At 42.4% G+C, this 19,233-nt stretch overlaps 1 protein-coding gene across 3 annotated transcripts in view; it reads right to left on the bottom strand.

Annotated features, from left to right (window-relative positions):
- LOC311131556 (casein kinase I) overlaps positions 1–18,369 on the bottom strand; it is a 55,359-nt gene extending 36,990 nt beyond the window's left edge. Inside the window, exons 1-2 of one of the 3 annotated variants that reach the window (XM_084164608.1) lie at positions 18,209–18,369; positions 14,659–15,460 (exon numbers count right to left, since the gene is read on the bottom strand). In XM_084164608.1, coding sequence (XP_084020734.1) covers positions 14,659–14,886 — 228 coding nt within the window. In that variant the 5' untranslated portion in view covers positions 14,887–15,460; positions 18,209–18,369. The remainder of the gene's footprint in view (positions 1–14,658; positions 15,461–18,208) is intronic. The other 2 variants (XM_084164609.1, XM_084164610.1) reach the window with 2 other exon arrangements.
- Positions 18,370–19,233: the final 864 nt, after the last annotated feature.

The following is a 19,233-nucleotide window of genomic DNA, read 5'->3' as shown; positions in this document are numbered from 1 at the left end:
CTGTAGTTAGAAATAGATCAGATTAGGCCTCCCGAGTGGCGCAGCGGTCTAAGGCACTGCATCGCAGTGCTAGAGGCGTCACTACAGACCTGGGCTGTAACGTAACAAAATGTGGAAAAAGTCAAGGGGTCTGAATACTTTCCGAATGCACTGTAACTTTTTGGGCGACCCAACAAAATGCACATAGAAATGTGAGTTATAGATCTGTCATTCGCATTGAAAGCAAGTCAAAGAAGCAGTAGTAGATATTTTCTATGTGCTCTATTTGTATGCTTCCCGTTTGTACGTTTCGTTTTTGCGTCTTTTACTTTCGTTTTTTTGTAACCAGCTTCAAAACAACTGAAAATACAATATTTTTGGTTATGGGCAAGATATTTCACAGCGGTTTAGATGGTACAATGATTTTCTACACTATACTTGCTTGTTTTGTCACATAAACTGAAATTATGCTAAATATTCAAATGTTTGAAACCAGGAAATGGCAGAGCGATTTCCGCATAGTGCATCTTTAAGAACAAATTGTCCTCCAGTAGACGGATAACATTTCCAATATCCCCATTTTAATCGCATATGTGCCTAAATATTTTGCTGTGAGACCTGGAATGTTTATTTAGGAGCACCAGTGTGCCTAGAAAGAAAAAAAATCACCCAGATGATAATTGTTGCAATGATTACTTCACTGTAGCGCAGCCAGAGTACCATGGAGAATACACTGAACGCAGATTCATGACCGTCATGCTTGCACCATTACTACAAAGAAAACGTCTTGTTAACTATTTTTCATTGTGCTCCTAAATGTCTTTGTGTGCTCCTATATTATTTTACTTAGGCACACATGTGCTCCTAAAAAAAGGTCAGCATTGAGCCCTGCACTGCCACACTCTTATCCATTTTACTGGTCACTTGTTTTTATTAAATGGATCACAACATTTTCTATTTGCAACTTTGGGTAGAAAACCAATAGCTTTTGCTCATAAGACCTATTTGTATCCTGCTGCAATTTTGATCCTTTTAAGTGGTTCTGAGTGCAATATTTATGTATTCACTCTCAGCAGGTAAACATTGCTCCGGCGACCTCTGGGTCTGTCTCTGTCCTCTGGGGAGGGTCTAGTTACCCTGGGAGGGCCCCCCATCAGCCGTGCCACTTTTGGAGACTGCTCCCCCCTGCTCTACCTGGTTGATCCTGCCATATTATTGTCCCAAAGATTAAGCCATGCTAGTCTTAGAACACATGGTCGGTACAGTGAAACTGTGAATGGCTCATTAAATCAGTTATAGTTCCATTGATCGCCCCAATGTTACTTGGATAACTGTGGCAATTTTAGAGCTAAGATATGTGCTGACCTTCGGGGACACATGCATTTATTAGACACAAAACCTATACGGGGTGCTCTCTCGTGCCCCGGACACTTTTGGTGACCCTGCGTGGCACTGGCGTCTCATTAGAATGTCTGCCCCTATCAACTTTCAAACGGTAGTTTCTGTGCCTACCATGGTGACCGCGGGTAACGGGGACTCAGGGTTTGATTCCAGAAAGGGAGCCTTGAGAAACGGCTACCACATCAAAGACAGCCAGCAGCCACACAAATGATCCACTCCCGATTAAGGGAGGTAGTGACAAAAAATAACAATACAGGACTCTTTCGAGTCCCTGTAATTGGAATGAGCACACCTAAAATCCTTTATATGAGGATCCATTACTGATGTTTAGAAGCATTTTTACAGTGGTCAGAAACTTCTGAAAGTATCATTATGTTTTAACAAAAAATTTGACTGCATGTTGTACATTGTCCATTGGTGTGACAATGTCCTATGGGTTGACGCCAAAAATTGTCTTGGACAAAATGTTAAAAAATTATTGTTAGGCATGAGGCAGGTACCATACAGTTGAAGTCGGAAGTTTACATACACTTTAGCCAAATACATTTAAACTCAGTTTTTCACAATTCCTGACACTTAATCCTAGTAAAGATTCCCTGTTTTAGGTCAGTTAGGATCACCACTTTATTTTAAGAATGTGAAATGTCAGAATAATAGTAGAGATAATGATTTATTTCAGCTTTTATTTCTTTCATCACGTTCCCAGTGGGTCAGAAGTTTATATACACTCAATTAGTATTTGGTAGCATTGCCTTTAAATTGTTGAACTTGGGTCAAACGTTTCGGGTAGCCTTCCACAAGCTTCCCACAATAAGTTGGGTGAATTTTGGCCCATTCCTCCTGACAGAGCTGGTGTAACTCAGGTATGTAGGCCTCCTTGCTCGCACACGCTTTTTCAGTTCTGCCCACAAATGTTCTATAGGATTGAGGTCAGGGCTTTGTGACGGCCACTCCAATACCTTTACTTTGTTGTCCTTAAGCCATTTTGACACAACTTTGGAAGTATGCTTGGGGTCATTGTCCATTTGGAAGACCCATTTGCGACCAAGCTTTAACTTCCTGACTGATGTCTTGAGATGTTGCTTCAATATATCCACATAATTTTCCTTCCTCATGATGCCAGCTATTTTGTGAAGTGCAACAGTCCCTCCTGCAGCAAAGCACCCCCACAGCACGATGCTGCCACCCCCGTGCTTCACGGTTGGGATGGTGTTCTTCGGCTTGCAAGCCACACCCTTTTTCCTCCAAACATAACGATGGTCATTATGGCCAAACAGTTCTATTTTTGTTTCATCAGACCAGAGGACATTTCTCCCAAAAGTACTTTGTCCCCATGTGCAGTTGCAAACCGTAGTCTGTGGCTTTTTTATGGCGGTTTTGGAGCAGTGGCTTCTTCCTTGCTGAGCGGCCTTTCAGGTTATGTCGATATAGGACTTGTTTTACTGTGGATATAGATACTTTTGTACCGGTTTCCTCCAGCATCTTCACAAGGTCCTTTGCTGTTGTTCTGGGATTGATTTGCACTTTTCGCACCAAAGTACGTTCATCTCTAGGAGACAGAACGAGTCTCCTTCCTGAGCGGTATGACGGCTGCGTGGTCCCATGGTGTTTATACTTGCGTACTATTGTTTGTACAGATGAACGTGGTACGTTCAGGCACTTGGAAATTGCTCCCAAGGATAAACCAGACTTGTGGAGGTCTATACATTTCTTTCTGAGGTCTTGGCTGATTTCCCCATGATGTCAAGCAGAGAGGCACTGAGTTTGAAGGAAGGCCTTGAAATACATCCACAGGTACACCTCCAATTGACTCAAATTATGTCAATTAGCCTATCAGAAGCTTCTAAAGCCATGACATCATTTTCTGGAATTTTCCAAGCTGTTTAAAGGCACAGTCAATTTAGTGTATGTAAACTTCTGACCCACTGGAATTGTGAATTATAAGTCAAATAATCTGTCTGTAAACAATTGTTGGAAAATTACTTGTGTCATGCACAAAGTAGATGTCCTAACAGACTTGACAAAACTATAGTTTGTTAACAAGAAATGTGTGGAGTGGTTGAACAACAAGTTTTAATGACTCCAACCTAAGTGTATGTAAACTTCCGACTTCAACTGTAATAACACACAAGATAATAGTTATTTTGTCTAGGTTTAGTGAAAATACTGTGAATCTTACCCAAAATGTAATAGCGAGATACTTGGTTATCATCATTATACAAGCAAATTGTGTTTTCATTTGAAATGCCAGAATATGACTTAAAGACAAGTAACTAAATAATGAATAAAAATCATTTTCTTGTCTATTTGGGAATCATTAAATTCGCTGTTGAACATTTTGTTTTACCGGAATAAAGTAGCCTAAGCTACCGTCTGAGACGACTCATCTCGCTATAGCCTACCAGCTGATCAGGGCTTAGGTTACATCAGATTTGATTTCAATTGTTCAGGTTCACCATCAGCAATAGTTCTGGTAGTTTTGCTTTAAACAATCAGTGTATAGTCATTTTTAGATATACAGGGTAAAGTTGATCACTTCATAACGAGGACAGCTACCAGCACTGCATGGTCGAAACGGGAGGAGAAGAAAAGTTAACTCCGTAAAAACTTTGGGGTGAAAAGTTGTGCTCACACACATATACATACATACATACATACATACATACATACATACATGGTATATTCATTGGCTATGTAATAGCACATTTTTGAAAGATAAATAGACACATTACTAGTTCAAACCCTTTGAATCTGCAAAAATGACAAATTCATTAGTGGGTGATGGTGTTTTCAGAGCAAAAGTGCGGGGAACAAAAAGCAATCAAATGTTGTTTTATCACATGGTGTAGACTAACAGTGAAATGCTTACTTATGGGTCCTTTTCCAACAATGCAGAGTAAAAAAATAATATATATATATAAAATTTGATAAATAAATACACCAGTGAATAACAAATAAAAAATAACATGGCTATATACAGGGAGTACCAGTACCGAGTCGATGTTCACAGTACTTAGTGTGTGGGTAGAGTCCAGTGTGTGTGCATAGTCAGTGCAAGAGAGTTAGTGCAAAAAAGGGTCAATGCAGGTAGACCGGGTAGCCATTTGATTAGCTATTTAGAAGTCTTGTTTAGCATCTTTATGGCTTAGGGGTAAAAGCCGTTCAGGGTCCTGTTGGTTCTAGACTTGGTGCAATGATACCATTTGTCGTGTGGTAGCAGAGAGCACAGTCTATGGCTTGGGTGGTTGGAGTTGTTTTGGGCCTTCCTCTGACACCGCCTGGTATAGAGGTCCTGGATGGCAGGGAGATAGGTCCCAGTAATGTACTCACCAACCTCTGTAGCGCCACGCGGTCGGGTGCCTTGCAGTTACCGTACCAAGTGGTGATGGAGCCAGTCAAGATGCTCTCAATGGTGCAGCTGTTGAACATTGAGGATCTGAGGGCCCATGCCAAATCTTTTCAGCCTCATATGGGGGAAGAGGCGCTGTCGTGCCTTCTTTACAACTGCCTGTGTGTACAGTCGTGGTCAAAAGTTGAGAATGACATAAGTATTGGTCTTCACAAAGTTTGCTGCTTCAGTGTTTTTAAATATTTTTGTCAGATGTTACTATGGTATACTGAAGTATAATTACAAGCATTCCATAAGTGTCAAAGGCTTTTATTGACAATTACATTAAGTTTATGCAAAGAGTCAATATTTGCAGCGTTGACCCTTCTTTTTCAAGACCTCTGCAACCCGCCCTGGCATGCTGTCAATTAACTTCTGGGCCACATCCTGACTGATGGCAGCCCATTCTTGCATAATCAATGCTTGGAGTTTGTCAGAATTTGTGGGTTTTTGTTTGTCCATCCGCCTCTTGAGGATTGACCACATTGTCTTCTCCGGACAAGCATTTTTCCGGATGCCCCAAACAATCGGAAAGGGGATTCATCAGAGAAAATTACTTTACCCCAGTCCTCAGCAGTCCATTCCCTGTACCTTTTGCAGAATATCAGTCTGTCCCTGATGTTTTTCCTGGAGAGAAGTGGCTTCCTCGCTGCCCTTCTTGACACCAGGCCATCCTCCAAAAGTCTTCGCCTCATTGTATGTGCAGATGCACTCACACCTGCCTGCTGACATTCCTGAGCAAGCTCTGCACTGGTGGTGACCCGATCCCGCAGCTGAATCAACTTTAGGAGACGGTCCTGGCGCTTGCTGGACTTTCTTGGGCGCCCTGAAGCCTTCTTCACAACAATTGAACCTCTCTCCTTGAAGTTCTAGATGATCCAATAAATGGTTGATTTAGGTGCAATCTTACTAGCAGCAATATCCTTGCCTGTGAAGCCCTTTTTGTGCAAAGCAATGATGACGGCACGTGTTTCCTTGCAGGTAACCATGGTTAACAGAGGAAGAACAATGATTTCAAGCACCACCCTCCTTTTAAAGCTTCCAGTCTGTTATTCTAACTCAATCAGCATGACAGAGTGATCTCCAGCCTTGTCCTCGTCAACACTCTCACCTGTGTTAACAAGAGAATCACTGACATGATGTCAGCTGGTCCTTTTGTGGCAGGGCTGAAATGCAGTGGAAATGTTTTTTTTGGGATTAACTTCATTTTCTCTTCATAACATTCTGGAGTATATGCAAATTGCCATCATAAAAACTGAGGCAGCAGACTTTGTGAAAATTAATATTTGTGTCATTCTCAAAACTTTTGACCACGACTGTATGTGTGTGTGTGTGTGGACCATGTTAATTCCTTATTGATGTGGACACAGAGGAACTTGAAGCTCTTGACCCACGCCACTACAACCCCATCGAAGTAGATAGGGGTGTGCTCTCCAGTCCATTTCCTCTAGTCCACGATCAGCTCCTTTGTCTGGCTGACGTTGAGGGAAGAGGTTGTTGTCCTGGCACCACACTGCCAGGTCTCAGACCTCGTCCCTATAGGCTGCCTCATCGTTTTCGGTGATCAGTCCCATCACCGTTGTGTCGTCAGCAAACTTGATGGTGTTGGAGTCATGCAGTTGTGGGTGAACAGGGAGTACAGGAAGATACTAAGCACACACCCCTGAGGGGCTCCCATATTGATGGTCAGCGTGGCGGATGTGTTGCCTACCCTCACCGCCGGGGGGAGGCCCGTCAGGAAGTCCAGGATCCAGTTGCAGAGGGAGGTGTTCAGTCCCAGGGTCCTGACCTTGGAGGGGACTGTGGTGTTGAATGCTGAGCTGTAGTCAATGAACAGCATTCTTACATACTGTAGGTATTCGTTTTGGCCAGGTGGGTGTGGGCAGTGTGGAGTGCAATAGATATTGCGTCTGTTGGGGCGATATGCGAATTGGAGTGGGTCCAGGGTGTCTGACCAGCCTTTCAAAGCATTTTATGGCTATAGCATTTCTTGGCGTTCTTGGGCACGGGACTATGGGGGTCTGCTTGAAACAAGTTGGTATTACAGATCGGATCAGGGATAGGTTGAAAATGTCAGTGAAGACACTTGCCAGCTGGTCAGTGCATGTTCTGAGTACGCGTCCATGTTAACCTGTTTAAAAGGTTCACATCGGCTACGAAGAGCGAGATCACACAGTCCTCCAGAACAGTTGGTGCTCTCATGCATGGTTTAGTGTTGCTTGCGTCGAAGCGAGAATGGAAGGCATTTAGCACGTCTGGTAGGCCTACGTCACTGTGCAGCTCACTGCTGGGTTTCCCTTTGTAAATCAGTGATAGTTTGAAAGTCCTGCCACATCCGTCGAGCGTCAGAGGCGGCTTAGTAGGATTTGATCTTAGTCCTGTATTGACGCTTTGCCTGTTTGATGGTACGTCGGCGGTCGGAGTGGGATTTCTTATAAGCGTCCGGATTAGTGTCCCGCTCCTTGAAAGCGGCAGCTTTCTAGCCTTTAGCTCATTGCAGATGTTGACTGTAATCCATGGTTTCTGGTTGGGTTATGTACGTACGGTCCCTGTGGGGATGACTGTGGTAAACTTCTCAATGTTATTGGATGAATCCTGGAACATATTCCAGTCTGTGAAAAAGTCCTGTAGCTTAGCCTCCGCTTCATCGGACCACTTCCGTATTGAGCTGGTACTCTGAGTTTTTGTTTGTAAGCAGGAGGATAGAGTTATGGTCTGATTTGCCAAAGGGAGGGCCTTGTACGCGTTTCTGTATGTGGAGTAAAGGTGATCTAGCGTTATGATAAATAAATAGTCATTGCAGAAGTATTCAGCCCTTAAATTAGTTCAGGTTAAAATTTGGCACAACAAATCACATAATAAGTTACATAGACTCACTGTGTGAAATAGGGGTTGATATGAATTTTGATTGACTAACCCTTCCTCTGTTCCCCATACATACATACATACATACATACATACAGTGAGGGGAAAAAGTATTTGATCCGCTACTGATTTTGTACGTTTGCCCACTGACAAAGAAATGATCAGTCTATAATTTTAATGGTAGGTTTATTTGAACAGTGAGAGACAGAATAACAACAACAAAATCCAGAAAAACCCATGTCGAAAATGTTATAAATTGATTTGCATTTTAATGAGGGAAATAAGTATTTGACCCCTCTGCAAAACATGACTTAGTACTTGGTGGCAAAACCCTTGTTAGCAATCACAGAGGACAGACGTTTCTTGTAGTTGGCTACCAGGTTTGCACACATCTCAGGAGGGATTTTGTCCCACTCCTCTTTGCAGATCTTCTCCAAGTCATTAAGGTTTCGAGGCTGACGTTTGGCAACTCGAACCTTCAGCTCCCTCCACAGATTTTCTATGGGATTAAGGTCTGGAGACTGGCTAGGCCACTCCAGGACCTTAATGTGCTTCTTCTTGAGCCACTCCTTTGTTGCCTTGGCCGTGTGTTTTGGGTCATTGTCATGCTGGAATACCCATCCACGACCCATTTTCAATGCCCTGGCTGAGGGAAGGAGGATCTCACCCAAGATTTGACGGTACATGGCCCCGTCCATCGTCCCTTTGATGCGGTGAAGTTGTCCTGTCCCCTTAGCAGAAAAACACCCCCAAAGCATAATGTTTCCACCTCCATGTTTGACGGTGGGGATGGTGTTCTTGGGGTCATAGGCAGCATTCCTCCTCCTCCAAACATGGCAAGTTGAGATGATGCCAAAGAGCTCCATTTTGGTCTCATCTGACCACAACACTTTCACCCAGTTCTCCTCTGAATCATTCAGATGTTCATGGCAAACTTCAGACGGGCATGTATTAGTGCTTTCTTGAGCAGGGGGACCTTGCGGGCGCTGCAGGATTTCAGTCCTTCACGGCTTAGTGTGTTACCAATTGTTTTCTTGGTGACTATGGTCCCAGCTGCCTTGAGATCATTGACAAGATCCTCCTGTGTAGTTCTGGGCTGATTCCTCACCGTTCTCATGATCATTGCAACTCCACGAGGTGAGATCTTGCATGGAGCCCCAGGCCGAGGGAGATTGACAGTTCTTTTGTGTTTCCTCCATTTGCGAATAATCGCACCAACTGTTATCACCTTCTCACCAAGCTGCTTGGCGATGGTCTTGTAGACCATTCCAGCCTTGTGTAGGTCTACAATCTTGTCCCTGACATCCTTGGAGAGCTCTTTGGTCTTGGCCATGGTGGAGAGTTTGGAATCTGATTGATTGATTGCTTCTGTGGACAGGTGTCTTTTATACAGGTAACAAACTGAGATTAGGAGCACTCCCTTTAAGAGTGTGCTCCTAATCTCAGCTCGTTACCTGTATAAATAGACACCTGGGAGCCAGAAATCTTTCTGATTGAGAGGGGGTCAAATACTTATTTCCCTCATTAAAATGCAAATCAATTTATAACATTTTCGACATGGGTTTTTCTGGATTTTGTTGTTGTTAATCTGTCTCTCACTGTTCAAATAAACCTACCATTAAAATTATAGACAGATCATTTCTTTGTCAGTGGGCAAACGTACAAAATCAGCAGGGGATCAAATACTTTTTCCCCCTCACTGTACATACATACATACATACATGTCCCTCAGTCAAGTATTGAATTTCAAGCAGAGATTCAACTACAAAGACAAGGGAGCTTTTCAAAAGCCTCAAAGACGGGCAGTGATTGGTAGATGTGTAACAACAACAAATCAGACATTGAATATTTATTTAAGCATGGTTAAGTTAATTATGCTGTGGATTATACACAGTGTAAAAAATATTAAGGACACCTGCTCTTTCCATGACAGACTGACCAGGTGAATCCAGGTGAAAGCTATGATCCTTTATTGATGTCACCTGTTAAATCCACTTCAATCAGTGTAGATGAAGGGGAGGAGACAGGTTAAAGAAGGATTTTTAGGCCTTGAGACATACATTGTGTATGTGTGCCATTCAGAAGGTGAATGGGCAAGACAAAAAATATAAGTGCCTTTGAATGGGGTATAGTAGTAGGTGCCAGGTGCACCGGTTTGTGTGAAGAACTGGAACACTGCTGGGTTTTTCACGCTCAACAGTTTCCTGTGTGTATCAAGAATGATTCACCACCCAAAGGACATCCAGCCAACTTGACACAACTGTGGGAAGCATCGGAGTCAACATGGGCCAACATCCCTGCGGAACGCTTTCGACACCTTGTAGAGTCCATGACCCGACGAATTGAGGCTGTTGACAACTTAATTAGGAAGTTGTTCTTAATGTTTGGTATACTCAGTGGATATAAGGGCAGTTTGTGGGACTGGTAACAGATAAAGACTGACTCTGATGCTGTTGAAATGCAGTTCTTGAGGAGAACCGACCACACTGGATGTGTACATCTTGCCAGCCAAGGATGACAAGGCTTGGGTGGCTGCAGGTCAAGTTGTCCAGTCCCTGTGTACTTTTGTGGACAACAGGGGGAAGAGGTACCATTTCATAGAGCCTGTGCTGGCAGATTAAAGGGTGTGACATTAATACAAAGCATGACCTTATAAAATAAAATAAACTTTGAATTGAGTTTGAGTTTTTGTATGTTTATGCTGTTACTCAGTAGGTGATTGATAATAACATTTAATATTTTAAATAAAAGTCATTAATGATCAAGAATGAAATTATTAAAATATTGTACATTTGAAATGGAGTGCAGTGTCATTTTCTGTCTGTCTTTTGGGACCATGTCACATCCATAACGCAGAATGTCACATCCATAACATTTTCCTCTAGCGGTATTATGAAAGTGCTAATATTTATATAATTGTTGAGGTATGCAGCACTCTAATTCGCAATGAAAAGAGGTTTTCAAATAAAGAACTGTAAATTGTAACTATTCAAGATACTGGTGGTACACTGCATTTTCAGGTGACAACAAAAGTATGATGATGAAGTTTGGTGAACAAATCTTTAAAATATAAACACTTATTTTGCTCAGCGTCAGATCCATAATGGAGAATGTCACATCCATAACAGTAAATTTTCTTCTAAAGCATATGACAACTATAATATTTTCATAATTGTTGTTTTTGTGTGTAGCCAAGCCTTACTTTCAAAGTGGCTATTCATATTTTACCCTAAGACCATTCTCACAAAAATACCTGTCAATTTCCGTCACATCCATAATGCAAGTTGTTGTTTCGTTACTTCAAAGTGGTATTAGTTAGAATGTTGTAATTGTGTCCACACTTCCCCTATAGGGTTCTACAAATATACAGTGCATTCAGAAAGTATTCAGCCCCCTTCTATTTTTCCAAGTTTTGTTACTTGACAACCTTATTCTAAAATTGATTAAATAAAAACATTTCCTTATCAATCTACACACAATACCCCATAATGACGAAGCGAAAACAGGTTTAGACATTTTTGCAAATGTAATAAAAATCTAAAACAAAAATTCCTTATTTACATAAGCATTCAGACCCTTTGCTATGAGACTCGAAATTGAGCTCAGGTGCATCCTGTTTCCATTGGTCGTCCTTGAGATGTTTCTACAACTTGATTGGAGTCCACCTGCGGTAAATTCAATTGATTGGACATTGTTTGGAAAGGCACACACCTGTCTATATAAGGTCCCACAGTTGACAGTGCATGTCAGAGCAAAAACCAAGCCATGAAGAAATTGTCCGTAGAGCTACGAGGTAGGATTGTGTCGAGGCACAGATCTGGGGAAGGGTACCTAAACATTTCTGCAGCATTTTAGGTCCCCAAGAACACAGTGGCCTACATCATTCTTAAATGGAAGAAGTTTGGAACCACCAAGACTCTTCCTAGAGCTGGCCGCCCGGCCAAACTGAGCAATCGGGGGAGAAGGGCCTTGGTCAGGGAGGAGACCAAGAACCCGATGGTCACTGACAGAGCTCTAGAGTTCCTCTGTGGAGATGGAAAAGCCTTCCAGAAGGACAACCATCTCTGCAGCACTCCACCAATTAGGTATTTATGGTAGGGTGGCCAGACGGAAGCCACTCCTCAGTAAAAGGCACGACAGCCCGCTTGGCGTTTGCCAAAAGGCACCTAAAGGACTATTTGGCCTGAATGCCATGCGTCACATCTGGAGGAAACCAGGCACCACTCATCACCTGGCCAATACCGTCCCTACGGTGAAGCATGGTGGTGGCAGCATCATGTTGTGGGGATGTTTTTCAGCGTCAGGGACTGGGAGACTAGTCAGGATCGAGGCAAAGATGAACGGAGCAAAGTACAGAGAGATCCTTGATATAAACCTGCTCCAGAGCTCTCAGGACCTCAGACTGGGGCGAAGGTTCACCTTCCAACAGGACAACGACCCTAAGCACACAGCCAAGACAACGCAGGAGTGGCTTCGGGACAAGTCTCTGAATGTCCTTTAGTGGCCCAGCCAGAGCGCGGACTTGAACCGATCGAACATCTCTGGAGACCTGAAAAATAGCTGTGCAGCAACACTCGCCATCCAACCTGACAGAGCTTGAGAGGATCTGCAGAGAAGAATGGGAGAAACTCCCCAAATAAAGGTGTGCCAAGCTTGTAGAGCCATACCCAAGAAGACTCGAGGCTGTAATCACTGCCAAAGGTGCTTCAACAAAGTACTGAGTAAAGGGTCTGAATACTTACTTAAATGTGATATTTCAATTTTTTGCTTTGTCATTATGGGGTATTGTGTGTAGATTGATGGGGAAAAAACTATTGAATCCATTTTTGAATAAGGCTGTAACGTAACAAAATGTGGAAAAGTCAAGGGGTCTGAATACTTTCCGAATGCACAGTACACATTAACATTTATGCCTGATAAGTCAATTCTGTGAGACATTTTGTTTCTCATTTTGTATGCAAATGTCACATCTGTAACACTGAAATTGCCCTTACTCATTATTTGGAAGAATTATGGTCTAAATCAGATGATTGTATGATTCCTATAAATTAATATTGCCATTTGGGTACAATCAATTTGCTTAATTTCTCATAGATCAAATTCTATTTCAAAATAATGTTTCAGGAATGCAAATCTTATCTGTTTCGAACTATAGAAATTAATTTAGCACAATCTGAGATGGTGGGTGTCAAAATTCTCTTTCTTGTGCTTGAGGTGGAATAACCCATGTTTGAGTGACCAGAGAGTGGAACGCACAAACATGTGGACAGCTACACTAGACTGGAGGTCAGCCAGGGGAGCTAAAGCAGAACCAGCCACTCATGCCCAAACTGAGGTCAGAGGAGTTCACATGCGTCAGATCCTCAGAGGAGAGGACACAAGTCAAACCAGCAGCACATAAGCCTATATTTCGCTGGAGAAAAACAACAAAATCTTGCTGGCTGTGTTGATGCCCAGTAACAGTTCAGTAATGCCATTATCTGTTGCCTCGCTGAACAGGTCCATGTTGCCAGCTAGCTGATGAGATCAATCAACAGGGCACAATGCCACTGCCCTAATTAGGAAAGGTGAGGGAGTAGTTAGCTAGTAACCACCATTGAAACAAATTATTTGGTTCACTTCAAATGTACTCATGGAGCAACAGTGGCACAATATCCAGCGATGTTACGGAAATAATGCCAGAGCCGGATATAAAATGGACATGATGCAGATAAAAATACCCAAAACAGATGGAACGTTTCAGACAGAGAGAAGAAGCAGCACAGCGGAGGATTTCAGAAGTAAAAGAGATTAAATTACAGCGCTAACCTCTGCTTTCAATGCGGTTAGCAAAGCCTTCAATATGTGCCTAGTCAGAGATAATGACCTCCCCGGGAGATACAAATGTAAAGATAATCATACACGGTCCAGTGTGGCTGTGTAGGTGGTGACGCCAAGCCCACACTCGAGTGCAGCGTTCAGACGCCATTTATGACAAACAACCTCTCTCGTAGGGTGCAGAGTTACACTAAGGCCTTTTTCCAGGAGACTTCTAATTGGCAACTTTAAATGACCCCAATAAAACATATGGATACAGTGACATTCAGTCTTACACATGACTGGAGGAGGAAAACAGAAACTTAAAATATGTTGCAGAGGAAGCTCAATTTCTGGCCGGCCTCCCTTCACCAATCAGAAAATAAATGGGTCTTGCCATCTCATGTTTTCCCAGACCCACACTCTGTATATTGCAGAGGAAGCTCAGTTTCTGGCCGGGCCTCCCTTCACCAGTCAGAAAATAAATGGGTCTTGCCATTTCATGTGGTTTCCCAGACCCACTCTCTGCGTGCTGCAGAATTAAAATCTTGACTTGCAACCTCTCTGAGCCCCTTACGCTGGTTTACTCAGAGTTTCCATTTCACCTTCGAGTTAAAAGGCAAGAGCCCTACTGTGTGTGTGTGTACATGCATGCACACATCACCATGAGACTGTACTGTAGTTGACTTGTTCTCATAGTGATATTGTGCAACAATTCCCTTAGCTCCCTCAAGGAGTTCTAGTGGGCGTTTCTCTGGCGTGTATATTATGACCTGGGAAGTTAATTATTCTTCCTTCTCTTTAATATAATACAAACTGAGCATGGTTGACTCATTAACAGTGCATGGGACCTAGCTACAGATAAGTAAATATTTGCCTGTGGGGGAGGGGGAGAGAGACATTGTAAGCACTCAAATGTTTCCTGTCTCTTAAAAGGTCAACAAGTCATCAGGGGTGGGGTATTCTGCTGCTATAAGGAAACTGGATTAAATTACCTTGGCTAAACTACAGTAACACAAATCTAATAACACAAAAAAATGAATGTCACAAAGCAGCTGCACTAGTTGTAGTGAAGTAGTGTAGAGGAATGTTAGATTGGAGAGGATGGCAAAATATAGACCTACAGTATGTAATTTGAAAAAGACAGTGGTGAGGATGATTAATGTAGGAGTGCATCCAAACAGAAACACACCACAGCCATGCCGTTTAGTCAAGCATGTTGGCCTTACCAATTTGATGGCCACATATTCGTTGGTGTAGAGGTTCTTCCCCAGCCGCAGCTCTCCAAAATTGCCACAGCCGATCTTTTTTCCGACACGGAAGTTTGGGCCAACCATAAGAACCCCAGAGTTGGTCCCTGTACCCCGGCCCCCATGTCCAGTCCTGCTGCCAGCTGCCTTAGACATATTTTTCCCTTCCTCTGTCTCTCCCTTACTCCCCTTCTTGTCAAAATCCATAAGCTTGTGATACCCTGGCCTCTCCACGATTACTCTCCGGCCATGCAAATCACAGAGGCACCAAAACAACCAGGACTCTTAAGGGATGGGGGAGGTGATACAAAGACAGCGGAAAGGTGTTTTATAGAAATGTGCAATGTATTAAAAGCCACTTCCACTGGGGTAAAACTGCAGCCAAAACACAGAGTACGTCTATCTGCCAATGTTGTACTGCGTGCTCTCCCCTTCTTCCTTCTTGTTTATGGTGGTCGACTCCTTTCTTCTCTGTTTGTCCAACTCCAGTCTCAGAGTAGCATGTCGCTGCCTGAAGTGGGCAGGTTGTGCTAGCATGCACCCACGCACACACAAACACACACTCATACACAACAAGCACTCGGAATCCCAGCTACTGGATCCACAACGCAGCTTGGCAACTTCCCCCGGGGCCCCTCATTGCTTCCTTCTGGTCAGTCTTTGGTAATACAGCAGACATTCTTCATGTTCCAGTGCCACAGCAAAAGAGGCAATGGTGGAGGTATAGTCAACAATGATGATGAGATACTGCAGTAGAGTCCTGTTCTGTTTAGTTGGATATCTGAAAAACACAAACAAACTGAATTAGCCCCTAGGTGTAACAATCCATTACAGAATCTCTTGCCAAAGACACATTTGCAGTGATCAGACACATTTGCATTGATCAGATATCAATTACATGTCTTTTCTAATTATAAGCATTAAAGACTGCAGAAATCTGCATGCAATAATAGTCTGAGATAAGATCTTATAAAGGCTAGTATGTTACTGGTAATTCATACATTTCCAGCCTGAAGTAGAAATTGGATCCATTTTCAGAGTGGTACATGCAGTGAATTCAATAAAGCAATCAATACGGGTGGAAACATCACATACTAGACTGAGAACAACACACCCCTTTCCAGGACATTTCATCTTTGAATGCCCAAAAACCTGTATCTATACAAACACACTATAGGGCTATGGCTTTGGACAAAAGGTGTTCCTTGACTATTAGCTGTAAAGACTATCAAACGTGATTGATTCATAGGAATGTAAAATTGGACAAATTCAACTGGAGTGTGCTACATAGCCTATGCTTTGGCACAATCATCCACAACCTCATCAATATATCAGTTTTCACTGGTAGTGTGATTTGACAGCCTTTGAATAGTTAATAGCATACATGGAGGTTTCTGTATAACCCTGAGGCCCAGCTTTCCTCCCTCCCCTTCCCTTGGGAACTGTGATGTTGCTGATACTCATGGAGAGCAGGTAATGCCAGCAATATCTGCAGGCAGCTATGCTTTCCTCAGGAAATGCACTTAAACTGATCAATGACTGCCAAAATGTCTGATAGCCTGGGAAACTGATTCACATCATAGAGTTGAAATGGAGAGGGCAAGCCAAAGGGCTTACCTATATAATATATATCAATGTTCATCAATGAAATCATGAAATAGCATGTAAAGAGAAAGCAAGTAAAACACAACATTAACCAATTTAACTTGCCCAATACCCAGTGCAAGCTTTTTGCAGTAGTAGAATAAACTAACTTACACGAGTAGAATAGGCTAAATGTAGGACTATGTGTGTGTGTGTGCCTTCACCTGTGCAAAGACTGAAACAGAAGCATGTGTTCAGAGCAGATAAGGTAAATCATTAAATCACTGTATCCTCCTTGTAGTTGGACATGTCTTAGTCATTAAAAAGTCAATCAATTAAATGGAAACCCCATTACTTGCTAAATGTATCCATCACCACAAATTATGAAATTGTGAGAGCACTGAACACATGCTACTTCCAGCTCAGTCATGTAAACAGAGAAAAAGGAGGAGAATTTGATTAGTGTGGCTGGTTTTAATAGGAAAACCATATTTCAAACTTGACAGTAAAATGAACAAATAATTTGAGTCAATGTGATGATACATTATCAATTCCAACCGACTGTTTTACTGAGAAATTGAAAAGCCACAGAAACAGAACACTACAGTTGACTAGTTAGTAACTACATAAACAGTTGAATATTATTGTCACATTTGTTTTAACTTGGCATAAATTGCCAACATGTGGTTATGAGAGTAACCACCGTCTTTCATACATAAATTAGCCAACATTTGTTTACAATATAGTCATCATTCAAGCAATATACAAGACACTAACTAGCTATAAATACTATAGCCAATATGAGGCATTGAATTGAATCCTATTTGGTAGCCATTTGACACTGAAGAAACAATAAATGCTTGGTCGAATGTTTGCGCGACACATTTTCACGAGATGTTGTGTTAGCTAGCGACCGTTAACTAGCTACTTGCCTTAGTATCCTGCTATATTCTCTTTCCAACGAGTTGAGTCCTAACAGTAACAGACAAACGAAACAATAACGTCTGTAGTAAATTAGCTAACAAGTGAGATTAGTGACAAGCTATAAAGCTAGGGTATGTGATGAAGGCAACTCCACTGGTTAAAGAAGGCCTCACATCGCGCTAACTCGCTAGTTAGCGCATTCTCTTCCTCGCGCAGAGTTCATGCTAGCTTGTTAGCTAGCCTGATTCTATGGCAGCTGCTGTCAGTTGTGTGGCCCTTTTAGGAAAGGTAGCTTAACCTGGTACCCGTACGAAGAGGACAATACTTGTGATCAATCGGTGATTTCCATATTTTTCTACTTGTCAACTCCGTAAATACTACCCACGAGTTAAAGAAACAGGAGCCGGAAAAATCGACTTTCAGACTTGCCAGCCAGCTAGATAGCTAGCTACCCATCTAACATTAGCGAACTAGCTACTACTAGCGTGCTGAGGTGAGGTAGCTGACATGTAATTGGAAGTGGCCAATACTGATATTGTCACCAGCTTGTTTTCTTGTCAAACTATTCAAATTGTTGATTAGTTAGTTCCTCATCGGGTGATCATTGAAAATATCCTGGCCTACTAGCTACTTGTTCCCAAAACACACTGATCAGTCACGTACTAACTAGCTAACGTTAGCAAGCAAGCTACTGCCGAGTAGAACAAGCTAAAACTGCATAGAACATCAAATAGTAATTGCCATAACCTTAATTCCACATTAATCATGACAAGCCCTTCTAATAGTGTAAACATATTATACGAAGTACGTAAAAGCGAATTAACAAAGTGCATTTCACCTAAATTAGCTGCGTTTGTTTTCAGTTCCCAAACATAACATCAGTGGGCAACTCCTTAATCCCACAACAGAAATGCAGTTTGCAGCTAACGTTAGCTCTTTCCTTAGCTAGGTCGTTCATTTACGGCTAAATGCGATTGCCTTCGGAAAAAGCTCCCCCACTTAACCATGAAACGTATTTTACCTGTCAACGTGTATTTTCAAAGTGGATGTATCAACATGTTCATGTATTTATGAGATTTTATCTATTCTCCCTCGCTAGGTCTTGCTGTTTCTTTAAGCCTCCCAGCCGATAAGCAAGCATTCAGCGTCACCTTCCACTCCCACCGATATCCTCGCGCTGGTAAACTAGCGCACCTTGCTTGGAGAATATGACTAAAATCCATACAGCTCAATAACCCATGAAAATAGTCGTGTGTTGATGCTGTGGCTCAGTTTCCAACCATACAATTTATGGAGATACAAATGCTGAGCTTTTGTGAACTACTGGGCTGTCATTTGGTAAAGCATACCAAAATCATCAAACACCAACAATATTGCATGATTTTGAAGAGCATTTATTTGTCTAACTTTGTTGTCTTGAGGGGGCTATATTAAAACATTTACATCTTAATCATGTAGCAGACGCTCTGAAGACTTACAGTTAGTGAGTGCATACATTTTTCATACTGTCCCCCCGTGGGAATCGAACCCACAACCCTGGCGTTGCAAGCGCCATGCTCTACCAACTGAGCTACAGGAGGCCTATATAACCTACTAGACATAAAAGTAATTTTCATGTCCTGCTGATTTACACAGCATGAGAATTTTGTCAAATATTTCCTCCTCTGCCATGACCCTTATTTCAATCTTTTATTGTGCTTTTGACTAGTATATTAGTTCAATCTAACAATGGTGTAGAGGTCAATCTGAAGCTCTATAGTTGATGTGTGCTGTAGGCCTATAACCACCATCTGCTACCTCTGGTCACCTGGCTGGTAGCCTTCCGTGCCAGGCTTATTGGCTGTCCTGACACAGGGGTATCTGGTTGGCACTCCCTCCCTGCAAGGAATCTGTTGGAGCACATCCCAGTCATTTACCCTCTGTTCTAACCCCTTGACCTCCCATTGCTTGAGTTATTGCTTTCTTTTGCCCAAGACCAGAGACCCAAACTCATCTGGGTTATTATTTTTCTATTTGAAAAAAGAAACAAATGGAAAAACTAAAAAG

This window comes from Coregonus lavaretus (assembly GCF_964263955.1).
Source record: "Coregonus lavaretus genome assembly, chromosome: 6".
Taxonomy (NCBI): domain Eukaryota; kingdom Metazoa; phylum Chordata; class Actinopteri; order Salmoniformes; family Salmonidae; genus Coregonus; species Coregonus lavaretus.
Note: the sequence above shows the minus strand (reverse complement) of the source record. Positions and strands in the feature narration are given on the sequence as shown.